At 49.0% G+C, this 14,324-nt stretch overlaps 1 protein-coding gene across 1 annotated transcript in view; it reads right to left on the reverse strand.

The window, feature by feature from the left end:
- The window catches only part of MRPL23 (mitochondrial ribosomal protein L23), a 21,068-nt gene extending 7,499 nt beyond the window's left edge, over window positions 1-13,569 (reverse strand). Inside the window, exon 1 of the mRNA XM_040465812.1 lies at window positions 13,378-13,569. Coding sequence (XP_040321746.1) covers window positions 13,378-13,569 — 192 coding nt within the window. The remainder of the gene's footprint in view (window positions 1-13,377) is intronic.
- Between the last annotated feature and the right edge of the window lie 755 nt (window positions 13,570-14,324).

Genomic DNA, 14,324 nt, shown 5'->3' on the forward strand with positions numbered 1-14,324 from the left:
AGAGCCGGGAGGGCAAGAGGGAAGTGCCAGCAATCTGTGGGGGAGAGAAGGGACCCCCGGGAAGTAGCAGGAGAGCCTTGCCTCCAGGGTGACCATGGTTCAGGCAGCAAGGAGGCTGGCCCTGCTGGCCGTCCCAGGCTTCGGAGAGGAGGGCCTGGGTCACGGCGAGCGGCTGGGGTGCCCTCCTTGTCCGTGTGTTTGGCGTAAGTGGGTTCACCTAGGAGGAAGGGACTAACGGTGAGTGGCCGCTAGGGACGTTAGCCGAGACAGCCCTGCCTTCTGGGGAGGCACAGAGAAGGACAGGGCTCCAGGCCCTCTGTAGGAAGAAGTCAGTGGGGAGGGGGCATGCTGGGTGGCAGGGAGGGGGATGGAGCTGGAGAATGGGGGTCTCGGGGCCAGGAGACTTCTGGTCAGCACCGCCTCTGGTCGTGTTTGAACTTCAAGGCATGATGTTGGGTGTGACGTGTGACGTGCCCTCAGAGATGTGGCTGGAAGGCGGGCCCACGGTGTGTGTGGCTGACGGGGGAAGGCAGTTGGCCGACTCTGATGGGTTGGAGGGGGCCACCTGCTGCTCCAAGGAGAGGGATCACATCTGAGCAGGTTGCTGAGGGTCGTGGAGGAGGGTGGGGGCAGGGATGCGGTCTCCATGGTGCAGAGCCCTCAACACTCCGTCCCCGTCTCTCTGATTATCTGCCAGTGGGATTCCTCCCCACCAGGCCTGGGATTTCTGGGCGCAGAGGCTGGTCTGGCAGCCTGGGGCACCTGCGTGCACCTTCCCTCTTCCTCCCTCCCTGGTGTCATCAGACCTACCCCATCACTGGCCACATGCCTTCCCTGGTTTGGGGCTGCCACATAAAATGGAAGATGCCCAGTTAAATTTGAAACGCTGATAACTTTGTCTTGTTTTGTTTTTAAAATTTTTTTTTCAACGTTTATTTATTTTTGGGACAGAGAGAAACAGAGCATGAACGGGGGAAGGGCAGAGAGAGAGGGAGACACAGAATCGGAAACAGGCTCCAGGCTCTGAGCCATCAGCCCAGAGCCCGACGCGGGGCTCGAACTCACGCACCGCGAGATCGTGACCTGGCTGAAGTCGGACGCTTAACCGACTGCGCCACCCAGGCGCCCCTGTCTTGTTTTGTTTTTAATAGACACTATTTTTTAGAGCAATTTCAGGTTTGCAGAAAATACCCAGAAATTCTAGTATGTGCCCCTCCGCTCCCCCACGGATTGCCCCTTTCGTTAACACGCTGCATGAGCTGGGACACTTGTTACAAGTGACAGAGCCATACTGATACCTTATTATTAAGTGAAGTCCACCATTGCCATTAGGATTCCTTCCTGATGTTGTACATTCTGTGGGTTTAGACGAATGTATAAGGACAAGCATCCACCAGGACAGGGTCATACGGAGTAGTTTCATGGCCCGAATTCTCTGTGCTCTGCAACCCCCTGGCAACCACTGATCTTTTTTTACACTTTCCAGTGTTTTGCCTTTTTCAGAGTGTCACAGTGTTGGAATCCTACAGCATGCTGTCCTTTCAGATTGGCCGCTTGCCCTTAAGATCCACTTAAGGGTCCTCTCTGTCTTTTCATGGCTCCATAACCATGAAGAGAAACCACAGCCTGGCTTCCAGGGCGGCCGCCCCGTCCTCCTGCATTTCCCAGCGGCAGCAAGAGGGTTCCTGCCACTCCGCATCTCAGGCGACATTTAGTGTTGTCAGTATTCTGGACTTGGGCCATTCTGATCGGTGTGTGGGAACATGCGTCTTCTAATTTCACGTGTGTGTCCACTCACGTGCTGAGTTTTCCAGGCTGGGCTGGGGCGATGGGGCTTTTTTCAGAGAGCCGTGGACACCCCGGGCTACGGGGGAAGGATCGGGTGAGCTTGGAGGTGACTTCGGGCTGGGTAGGAGGCAGGAGAGAGGCTGTGTGTGCACTCACTCACTCACGCACTCTCACTCATTCGTTCCACCCATATTGTCCGGGAACGACCGTGCGTCCAGCATCTTTCCAGGGGTTGAGGACACAGACAAAAGCACTAAACCGACAAATCCTTTGCCTCCGTGGTTATCGTCCCCCAAGTCAACAAGTGACGAACATCAGATGCTCTTGGAGACGCGTGTGGGGAGGTAACAGGAGGTGGGAGGAGACTGCAGTTTGGAAGGAGGGGTCAGAGAGCCTCCCTGAGAGGCATTTCAAGTGCGAGGCGCATTTCAGGTGAAAAGGTCTGGTGGTCGCGTGGCTAAGCCGCTGGCCCTCAGAAGCCCCTCATCACCTGCATGAAGGGAGCCTGACCCTCTGTCACCCCATCTGCACAGAAGGGCTCCCCCAAGGGCAGGAGCGGTGGGGGTGGGGGATGGGGTTCAGAAGGCTTCTGGCGGGAGGAGGGGACCGGCTCTCACCCTGGGTCCCCAGAAGCAGGGTTCTGGGCAGAGAGATACCCATGAACCAGCCCTAGGTGACCCTGGGGAGCAAGAGAGCCGGGGGGGGGGGGGGAAGGACAGAGTTGAGAAGAGGGTGTAGAGGGGCTGGTTGGGGGCACTGAGAAGCCATCGGCCTTTCGACTTTTTCTTTATTTATATTCTGTTGCTTTTGAGCTGCTTTGTAGAAGCAGGCACGGCGGTCACCCCACGGTACTGCCTGGCGGTACCAGGCAGGCGGTCACCTGGTTCAGCTCTAGCCTGCGCTGGCCTCCAAAGCCCAGAACTACGAGCCGTGTGCCTACCACCTACCGCGGACACTCCCTGTACGCAGGCCCGAGGTGGCACAGTGACACCGGAGGAGGCTTGCTTGCTTGCTTGCAAGCCTGCCTCCTCCTCTGAAGCCCATGAGGAACCACAGGAAATGGAGAACGTTCCGGAAGGGGACAGGGCATTTCTTGGCCCACATAAGGGCCAAGATCATCAAATTCCCGGGCGTGTGTCAGTCTCGGGCACCAGCTGGGTGTCCTATGACTCAATGCAAATCCTGCCCTGTCCACCCGGAGTCGGCCCACTCCCAGAAGACCCCCCCCTTCAGCGGCCAGTCTCCCAACCAGGTTATCACCTGTGCTTCTGACCGATGGGCTATAAACTGGAGGCTCCCATGCCCCCCTCCTTGGGGATCCGTCACTGGATCGTCAGTTAATTATAAAAGAATATAATCGGGAATGGCCAGGCAGAAGAGGTGAGCAGGGTCCGGCGTGGGGGCGCGGCGTGGAACCTCCACACTCTCTGAGGGTCCCCCCCCCCCGCCCAAATCTCCACGTGTTCGCCGGCCCAGAGGCTCTCGGAACCCCTCCTCTTAACGGAGGCTTCACTGCACACGCCTGACTGATGAAATCATCGGCCTTTGGCGATTGAGCCCATCTCCAGCCCCCTCCCCTCCCTGGAGGTCAGGGGGCAGGACTGAACCTTCCAACGGTCCTCCTGGGCACCCAGCCCCCACCCTTAGGGCCTTTCTGGAGCCTCCCTCTAGCGCGTCACCCAGCTGCTACACAGAACAAGACACCCTCTTCACCCTTGTGGGACTGAAGACAGGGACCAGCTCCCGTAACAAAAGAAGCTTCTGTTGCTCTTGGGCGCCCCAAGGGTTCGGGAGCTGCGAGCCAGGCACCGTGGACGAAGACCAAGTATCTGTGAGGATTAGCCTTTGGTCATCTCAACGACCCAACATCGATTTGCAGTCAATCACCATATCGCAGCCCCCAGGGAGGCACGATAGGGAGGCACCAACTGTGTCCCTCGGCAGGTCCCTCTGTCCCGCTCCTGGCTGGGGCCTCCCTGCTCGCATGGGCCCCCAGGCCTCACCCCTTCTCCAGGCTGGTGCCCCCCTCCCCTGTTTGAAGCCCACAGCCCCAGCGTCTCCTCCTGACTACACCGCCCGGCGGCCTCCAGCGGCCCTATGCCTCTCACCGCCTCCGTCGGGCGTGCCCTCCTTATGGGGGGCCCCCCGGGTTTCTGGTCCCCGGGGGTCTCAGGCAGTCAGCCATACAGCAGGGCCCAGCGTCCCTGAGCTTCGCCAGGAGCAGTCCTGCCTCGGGGCCTCCCGTGTGGTTGAGAGGGTTCCCTCCTGGTTTGAAGGCTCCATAAGTATGAGGCGGCCCTGCTGGCCGATGGTCAGGCTGGTCAGGCTGGTACCCACAGAGGCAGGACAGCCCAGGCCGGGGCGCAGGGTCTTCTGGACCCTCCCCTGCACCTCACCGGGCATCAGTCCTGGCCCTGGGGCCCCAAGCAGGCTGCACTCCCCGGAGCCGAGGTCAGCCGTCCAGCACAATGGGGCAGGATGGCTGGTCACAGGATGGCACCATGTGGCATGCCTGCCTTCACGGCCGGGCTCCGAGACTCTGCCCCGTGAGCCCCGAGGTTCCCTCCCCAGGAGTCCCTGGCACCTGTGCCGAACCTGTGTCTGCCTTTCCCTTGGCCCTTGTTCCTGGAGGCGCGTCTCTGCCAGGGTCTGGCGTATAGTAAGAAACGTTGAAGCCTTTGCAAACCTGGGCATAGGACGGCGTGTCACATGTCTGTTTTCACCGGTATCTGCCTCTCCTGTGCATTGGCCACTCATTGGTCATTCGTATTCCTGAGTCTGTGACTTGTCTGTTGATGTCTCTTGCTCATTTTTGCCATGAAGGTGTGCTATGGGCTGAGTCCCGTCCCTCCCAAGGCCGTGTGTTGGAGTTCTGACACCCAGCACCCCAGGATGTGACCATATCTTGAGATGGGGACTGTACAGGGGTGATTAAGGCAACATGGGGTCACCGGGGTGGGTCCTGATTCCGTGTGTCCAGTGTCCTGGTAAGAAGAGGGATCAGGGCGCAGACGTGCACGGAGGGACGGCCCCGTGAGGACATAGGGAGAGGATGGCCGTCCACACACAAGGAGGACCCAGCCCATCACCCCCGAAAGCATCTTTGGACTGTGGCAATCCCTTCTTTTCTCCCTTCCTGTGCCCTTCCCCATCCCCATCAAGCAACCAATGACCTGGTTAGCTTGCATTTTCTGGAGTTTTCTATAAATGGAAGCATATAGTTTCTCCTCTTCTCTGTCTGGTTTCTTTCTCCCAGCATAACTATTTTGGGATTCATCCGTGCTGCCTCGATCCTACATTCCTCCAGATTGCCGTGGTATGGACAGACCAAAATTTGTTTATGCTTTCGTCTGTTGATGGACATTTGGGTTGTTTCCAGTTTTTTTGACGATTAAAAATAAAGCTGCTATTTACATTCATGTGAAAGTCTTTGTGAGGACAAACATTTAATTTTCTCGTGGGGAAATGCCTGGACATAATGACCACATCACATGGCAGGTGTACGTTTAACTTCTCGAGAAAAAGGATACTGCCGAACCATATCATTTCACATTTCCACCAGCGACGTGAGGTTCCTCTGCATTCTGCCCAGCATTTGGTATGGCTGGGCTTCTCAATATTAGCCACTCTTATTGGTGGTTCCTGTGATTTGATGTGGCGTCTCGCCGATGACCGTGGCTTACTTGCTATTCCGACATCTCGTTTACTGAGGTGCCCGTTCTGCTCTTCGGCCCATTTTAAAAAATTGGGTGGTTTGCTTTCTTATTACCAAGTTGTAAGAATTTTTTCTATATTCTGGATCAGCCCCTCATGAACTGTATGTTTTGCAAAGGTTTTCTCCCGGCTGGCATCTTATGTTTTCATTCTCTTTACAATGAAACATTGAAATTTGAAGAGCAAATTTTGAAGATTTTGGGTGCATTTCAATTCACCAATATTTTTGTTTCTCAGGGATTGTGCTTTTGGTATAATATCTAGGAAATCTTTGCTGATCCATATTCACAACCATTTTCCCCAATGTTTTTATATTCCTGGTTTTACATTTAGTCTATGATCCATTTTGAGTTAATTTTGTATATAGTATGATATGTGAATTCAAATAACCCTCCTTCCTCCTCCTCCTCCTCCTTCTCTTTTTGTCTTGTGTGTGGATATCCACTTGCTTCAACATGATTTATTAGGAAAGCTATCATTTCTGCATATGTGTGGGTTTATTTCTAGAATACTTCGCTCTGTTGATCTATTTGAATATCTTTATACCAATATCGCCCTGTTTTGGTTACTCTAGACTTATCCTAATTCTCAGAATGTTAGCCCGACTTTATTCTTTTTCAGGGTTATTTTGGCTACTCTTGGTCCTTTGCATTTCCATATGAATAGGCTTATGAATTTCTACATTAAAAAAATGCTGGGATTTTCACTGGGACTGCATTAAACGCATAGGCCAAACTTGGGGGGAGCTGGCATCTTAACAGTGTTGAGTGAGCCTTCCGATCCATGAATACTCTACACCTCTCTGTTATCCAAGTCTTTGACTTCTCTTGGCAGTGTTTCATATTTTCAACATGTAGCTCTTGCACGCCCTTTTTCAGGTGTATCCCTATTAAAAACACACACGAAGTGGTGTTTTTAAGTGTCAATATCTGATCGTTCATTGCTATTCGGCAGAAGTACAACTGACTTTGTATGGCGGCCTTGTGTCCGGAAACCTGGGTAAACTCACTTGTCAGTTCTTGTGGCTTTTCCTATAGATTCCATTGGATCAGAGGATCCAGTTGTCTGTGAGTAAAGCAGCGTTCCTTCTCCCCCTACAATTAGTGTGACTCTGGCATAATTGCACCAGCAAGAAATTCCAGTACGATGCGACTGCAAGTGGTGAGCAGACATCCTCGTCTCATTCCTGTCTCTGACGAGAAATCTTTGTCTTTCACCATTGGACGCCCATCATTAGGTTGAGGGAGTCCCCTCTATTCCTGGTTTGCTGGGAACTTTTCTTTTTTTTTTTTTTTAAGTCAGAAATAGATGTTGAATTTTGTCAAAATGCTTTTTCTGCTTCTATCGAGATGATCCTATGGCTTTTCTTTCTTAGTTTGTTAAAATGGTGAAGTACTCTGATTGAGTTTTGAATCAATCATGGGGGTTATACAAACCCCATGTTGCTGGGATAAACCACACTTGGCCGTGGCATGTAATCCACTTTATACACTGTTGAATTCTACCTGCTAAATTTTTACTTAGAATTTTTGCATCAATGTTTATGCAGGATAGTGGTCTATAATTTTCTTGTATTGTCTTTGGTTTTGGTATCAGGAGAATGCTGGCCTCATAAAATGAGTTAGAAAGTATTCCATCCTTTTCAATTTTTTTTTTTTTTTTTAGAAGAATTTGTATGTATGGGGCACCTGGGTGGCTCAGTCAATTAAGCATCTGACGCTTGATTTCAGTTCAGGTCATGATTTCAGCAAGGTTGGTGGGGTCGAGCCCCAAGTCAGGCTTGGCACAGGGGCTGCTTGGGATTCTTTTTCTCCCTCTCTCTCTGCCCCGCGCCGCCCCCCCCCCCGCCCAAATAAATAAACTTTAAAAGAATTTGTATGTTATTGCTATTATTTCTTCCTTTGAATGTTTGGTAGATCCAATAGTAGATCCCAGAGTTTGGACCCAGATAGGCCTAGAGCTTCCTTTGTGGGAAAGACTTTAACTACACTTTGAGTCCTTTAATCAATGTGAGATTGCTTGGGTTGTCTGTTTCTTCTTGAGTGAGCTCTGATTTCAAGAAATGTGTCCATTTTCATCTAGCCTGTCAAATTTGTGGGCATGAGGTTGTTCATAAGTTCCCTTATTCTTTTATCTTTTGACATCTGTACAGTCTGTAGTGATGTCACCTTCCTCAGTCCTGATTTTGGTAATTCCTGCTGTTTTTTTTTCTCTCTCTCTTTCTCTTTTCCTGATTAAATTGGCTAGAGTTTTGCCAATTTTTATCGATGTTCTCAAAAAACAAGTTTTTATTTTATTTTTATTTATTTATTTTTTAACGTTTGTTTATCTATTTGAGAGAGAGCAAGCAGGGGAGGGCCAAAGAGAGAGGGAGAGAGAATCCCAAGCAGGGGCTTGAACTCATGAACCGAGAGATCATGACCTGAGCCAAAACCAAGAGTGGCCGCTTAACCAATTGAGACACCCAGGTGCCTCTCATTTGACTTAAAAATTTTTTTTTCTATTATTTTTCTGTTTTCTATTTCATTGACTTCCACTTGATCTCTATTAGTTCCTTTCTTGTGCTCACTTGGGTTTAATTTGCATTTATTTTTAGATTTTCCTTAAGGTGGGAGCTGAGGTTACTGACTTGAGACCTTTCTTATTTTCTACGGTGGATATTTGGTGGTGTAAATTTCGCCCTCAGGACCACGTTAGCAGCATTCCACAAGTTCCCTTGTGCTGTGCTTTCATTTTCATTCAGTTGACGATGCTTCCTAAGCATCAATTGCCTTTTTGATTTTTCTCTGACTCATGAATTATTTAGAAGTGTGTTATTTAGATTCCAAACATTTGAGAATTTTCCAAGGATCTTTCTGTTATTAATTTCTAGCTTAATTTCACTGTGGTCAAAGAATATAATTTATGTGACTTGAATCCTTCTCAACTTACTAAGTTTTGTCTTATGGCCCAGAACATGGTCTGTATGGGTAAATGATGTATATTTGAGTGGAGTATTCTATACCTGCCAAGCAAGTCAAGTTGGTTGGCAGTATTGTTCAAGTCTCCTATGTCCTTGCTGATTTTGTGCCCACTTGTTGGATGAATTGTTGAGAGAAGGTGTTGAAATCTTTGACCAGGACCATGGATTTGTCTGTCTCCTTTCAGTTCTATCGGTTGTTGCTTCATGTAACTGTCATTCCTTCTAACCAGCTCGTGTGTTTGTTTGTTAAAATGTGTTTCTTGGGGTGCGTTGGTGGGTCAGTTGGTTAAGCATCCGACTTTAGCTCAGGTCATGAGCTCATGGTTTGTGGGTTCGAGCCCCACGTCGGGCTCTGTGTTGACAGCTCTGAGCCTGGAGCCTGCTTCGGATTCTGTGTCTCCCTCTCTCTCTGCCCCTCCCCCACTCGCACTCTGTTTTTCTCTCTGTCTCTCAAAAGTAAATCAAACATTTAAAAAATTTTTAAAATACGTGTTTCTTGTAGGCAGCATATAACGAAGTCTTGCTTTTTAAACCCAATATGACCAGCTCAGCCTCTTAATTGGGGTGTTTAGACCATTTACATTTAATGTGATTATCGGTGTGGCTGAGTGTGAGTTAATCGTCTTGTTACTTGCTTTCTATTCATCTCACCTGTTCTTTTTTTTTTTTAATTTTTTTTTCAACTTTTTTAAATTTATTTTTGGGACAGAGAGAGACAGAGCATGAACGGGGGAGGGGCAGAGAGAGAGGGAGACACAGAATCGGAAACAGGCTCCAGGCTCCAAGCCATCAGCCCAGAGCCCGATGCGGGGCTCGAACTCACGGACCGCGAGATCGTGACCTGGCTGAAGTCGGACGCTTAACCGACTGCGCCACCCAGGCGCCCCTCACCTGTTCTTTCTACTCATTTCCCCTTCTTCTGCCTTCTTTTGAATTCTCAAGAGTTTTATTTATTCCCTTTTATCCCCTCTGTTGGCATTTTAGCTGTGGCCCAACCTTGGCTGGTTTTTTGTTTACAGTGTTAACTTATCACAGTTGGTTTTGATTGGTTTTTCTCCTCCTTATGGGTCACATTCTCCTATTTCTTTGCCTGTCTGATCATTTTTTATGAGATGCCAGACATCATGAATTTCCTCTCAGTGGGTGCGGGATATTTTTATATTTCTAGATATATTCCAGAGCTTTGTTCTGAGGTGTAGTTAAGTTATCTGGACACATTTTGATCCTTTCCAGTCTTTTTCTGATTTGCAAGGCAGGTTTGGAGCAATGCTCCATTATTTATCCAGGGTTAATTATTCCCACTACCGAGGCAAGACATTTCTGATACCCAATGCCCCATGAATTATCCACTTTTCTAGTCTGGTTGCCGGGAGCAGACCCTCTTCCCGGCCTTGTGTGAACATCAGGCACTGGTCTCTCCAATCCTTTCCAGTGGCTCTCTTCCCAGCCTTGGACAGTTTCTGTCCAGTGTGAATGCTGGAGGGGCCTCTCTGCAGGCCTCCAGTGTTCTATTCCTGGGAACTCTCGCCTTTGTGATGCTCAGTCCTATGCCTCAGTCTCCCCAGACCCTCAGGTCTATATTGTCCACTCAGAGTTCCTCTTGGACCTCTCCGCAGGTCCCCCTTCCTTCCCTGAGGCCTGGAAACTCTCTCAAAAAAAGCAAACTAGGCAATTGTGGGACTCAACCTGACTGTTTCCCATCTCCCTGGGACCTCAGGTGTTCACTGCCTGCTGCCCACTCTCTTGAAAACCATTGTTTTGTGTATTTCTGTTCGGTTCCTCCCCCCCACCCCCACTGTTTTAGGTTGTTTCAGGCAGGAGGATAAATCTGACCCCTCTTGCTCTGCCTTGGCTGGAAAAGAAGTCTGCCTTCTGATGAACATCTTTGATATAGAAACATAAAATTTCCAAGTAATGAAATCCACTGAGCTTTACCTTTCTTCCCTGATGCTTCCTTCCACTGCTTGTGAGCTTAGAAATTTCTCCCCAGCATGAAAGCAGACAGACACGTACCTACATTTCTCTCTAGGTTTAGTTTTAACAATTTATTTTTTTCATGCTGAACTCTCTAATTCTCCCGGCATATATTTTGGTACTTGGCATGCAGTGAAAATCTCATTGCCTTTTCTTCTCCACATGCACGTCTGATTTTCCCAACCTCTTTTATTAAACATCTCACCACCTCCCTTTCATTGACTGAGAGGCTTCCAGATGCTCATGTATATGTGATAGCGTGCTGATAAGTACTGTAGAATTGGGCGAAATTTTACAACCTTAGAGAGCAGAGGGCGTGAAGTCGTAATCCACGGTCTACGGTTAAGTCCACTGTTTAGGGGCTATGTAACCTCAGGACCTGGCGTCACCCATTCTGAGCGTCAGTTTGCTCTTCTGGAAAACACAAATGATGGGAATGTTTGCCTCTTTGGTCTACTGCGATCATTGCATGAGGAAACTAAGAGGAACTTTGCTGGACCCGGGGTCTGCAGGGAGTACTCAACACATATCAGCTATAATACCTTCACTTTGGAAATCTGCTCTGAATTCGGAAATCTGCTCTGAATTTTCAAACATTTCTTAGCTATCCCTGCATATTTTTCCTTCTCTATGAATCTGAGATTCATCTTGCCAACCACCTCCCCACCCCTGGCTCACCCTCTTCCCCAAATAAATCCTATTTGAATTTTGGTTGAAGATCTGGCAAACCTATACATTAATTTGGTAAGAACTGATTTTTTTTTTGGTAAACTTCCCACTCAAGAACAAGTTATGTTTTTTCTTTCTCTCTCTCTCTCTCTCTCACTCTCTCTTTTTTCAAAGTTCATTTTTATGTTTCTCATTAAACTTTGTCCTTCTCTTCCTACAGACCCTGAACATTCCTAAGAGGGTTATTGCTAAGTATTTTACGCTCTTTGTTTTGTTTTGTTTTGTTTGAGAATAATATTTTTATTCCACTTTATCTTCTCTCTGGTCGTTGCTAGAAAATAATAAAAAATGTTGATTTAAAATATGTATTTTGCATCTGGCCACTTTCCTGAGTTCTCTCATTTATCCTGAAGGTTCTTCCGCTGACTCTCTCGGGGCTCCTAGGAATGTGGTAGTTGGTTTCCTCCTTTCCAGAAGTTATACATCTTATTTCCGTTTAACATCTTTCTCATTGTCTTCAGTTTCCAGTCCAGGGCTGAAGAGTAATGGTAAAAGCAGGCGTTCTCGTTTGGTTCCTGTCTTGGACTGAAACACTTCGTGTTCCACCACCGAGTGTAGATAAAGGAAGTGCTTATTTATAGTTTTCTATAGTTTCTTGAGCCTTTGTTTTGTTCTCAGAAATAAGGATTGATTTTTGGCAAGTGCCCTCCCCCCGATGTGTAACAATTAGGAACTATTTCAGATACACCAGGAGGTAGAAATAAAAATAGGAAGGACCTGCATCTATGCACCCACCACCTGGCGTAAGAAATAAAACATGATGAACCCTGTCTTGGTGCTCTGGGTCGCCCCTTCACAATAAAATCCCCTGGAGGGGAACTGTTCATCTGAGTTGTGTGTTCCTCACATCTAGGCATTTATAATTTGTTTTCATATTTTTTAAAGCTTATCCATTGAGAGAGAGAGAGAGGGAGAGAGAGAGAGAGAGAGACAGCACAGAGCCCAACGCGGGGCTCGAACTCCCAAACCATGAGATCATGACCTGAGCCGAAATCAAGAGTCGGACGCTTAATGGACTGAGCCACCCAGGCGCCCCTTGTTTTCATATTTTTAAAAATGTTATGTAAGTAATTTTTCCCTTTTGCAACTGACTCATCGCCCCCAATGTTGCATTTTCACGATTTGCCAGTGGTTGCATTTAACTGCAGGTCCTGTGTTTTAACTGCACAGTCCACTTGTGAATCTCCCACAGTTTACCTGTCTGCTGTCCCCTGGATGAAGGTTCCAGCATTCTGCAATTGCCAACAGTAATCTGTGCGGGGAGGGGAACCAGAACTGGCAGGCTTCCTGGAGTTGACCAGGCGTCCCGGTATCTGCTCCCTAGCACAGCGCCCGGTCGTCTCCGCGCCTGCACCTGAGCACAGGTGTGCACCACTGTGCTAGAGCTTTCCATCTGCAGACTCGATTTTGCTACATCTGGTCCCTACCTCTCTCCCTTCCCGAGCCTTGAAGGACACTCCCAGACAAGTCTCGGAGCAAGGACCTCCTCCTCCATGACCACATCTCCACTACTGCCCCGTTGATACAAGTGTCACAAACGTTCTCTGTCACTTTGGGTTTGGATGTGGCATGTAGTCAAGGCCGCTGCATCTCCTAACGCGCCCCGAAGCTCCTTCTGCATATTGAACGCTGGCCTTCATCAGGGATGTGCTCCCAAGACGTGGCTGGCGGCTCCCCTGGGCTGATGGCGTCATTTGGTGCAAATGTGAGAAAAGAGACGGCAGGACCCACGCGGAGTCCCTTGTCCGGAGCCCACGTCACCAAAATGAGCTTTCATGGTGACCTTCCGCCTGTCCCTGGAGCTCGGGAGGGCGGGGCGAAGGGAGCAGGACAGAGGCCCGCGTCCTCCCGGGAAGCCGGGCCCCTCTGCCTGCCGGACCCCACCCTGGCTCCGTGGCCCTGCCTGAGTCCAGAGCCCCAGAACCCACCAAGGCCTTGAGAGCTGGCTCACCTGCACTCTGCTTCCTAACCTGGAGAGGTTCACCTTCTTAAGACTTTCTTTATGCCTCTGGACTTCACTGAACTCCCGTTTCACGGTGCGAAGGTTTTACGCCTGGTTCAAGAAATTCCCTTAGTGGGAGCTATGCTCTCCTATAGCTGCTTCCTGAAACTTGGAATGTTTTCCTTCTCAGATTTAGGTCTTCACTTGGCAGGGGGGCTGATTTTCGGTGGTCGGTGTAAAGAGGCTGGCGCACTGTTTTACTATTCACGGTGTTGGTCCGTCCAGGGCCCCCCACGCCCCCGACACCAGGCGCGCCCATGGCCCCACACATGTGCCTGTCCTCCATGTCTGTGCCTGTGTCTGTGCTTGTGACCGTGACCGCGTCCTTCTCTGTGTCTGTTCCCAAGTTCACATCCCTGTCCGTGTCTGTGTCCGTCTGGGAGCCGGCGCTGCCCCTCATGTGGTCTGGTCTGTCCACAGTCCCCTTTCCTTCTGCACACATTTAGACTCAGCATGAATTTACATGAATCCCTGTGGGCACATGGTTGAGTTGCCCTGAATTCGTGGATTAATTTAGAGAGAGCAAATAGTTTTGATACATTACTCCTCGTCTTAGGGAACATATAATAGCCTGTAGGTATTCATGCTGTTTAGATACTTTTCAGTAATGCGATTTTATCATCTGTCTGCTTGCCTTGCACATGTTTTCCTAGATTTGTATTTATTATTGTATGTTTTTACATTTCTGTTGTAAATGGTATTTTTAAACACTGTCGCCTAACTCTCGATCTTTCTATCTCATGCTCGCGCACACCTATACAGAACTCTTCGTTCTGATTTAGAGTTGCAGATTTTATTTTCTTGGGGTTTTTTTTTTGGTAGACAACTATTTGGTTGTGAATGGTGGGAACTTTTTTTAAGATTTTCTTTTTAAGGACTCTCTATACCCAACGTGGGGCTCGAACTCACAACCCGATCAAGAGTCACACATTCCATTGACCGAGCCAGTCGGGCGCCCCAAATAGTGGCAAGTTTTTAAGGCACAAGTAGGTAGGACAAGATACAATTTTTCTTGGCCTGTTGACCCCCTTTCCTGGCAGTTTATTTTTCTCGCCCCGAAGCTCTGGCTGAGACACCCGGACTGTGAGGAGGCAGGTGGCATTCCCGCTTGAGTCTTGAAACATTTCCTCGTTGAGGGCGATGTTTGCTGTAGGC

The sequence above is a fragment of the Herpailurus yagouaroundi genome, unplaced genomic scaffold (assembly GCF_014898765.1).
Source record: "Herpailurus yagouaroundi ecotype Mexico unplaced genomic scaffold, PumYag 569, whole genome shotgun sequence".
Taxonomy (NCBI): domain Eukaryota; kingdom Metazoa; phylum Chordata; class Mammalia; order Carnivora; family Felidae; genus Herpailurus; species Herpailurus yagouaroundi.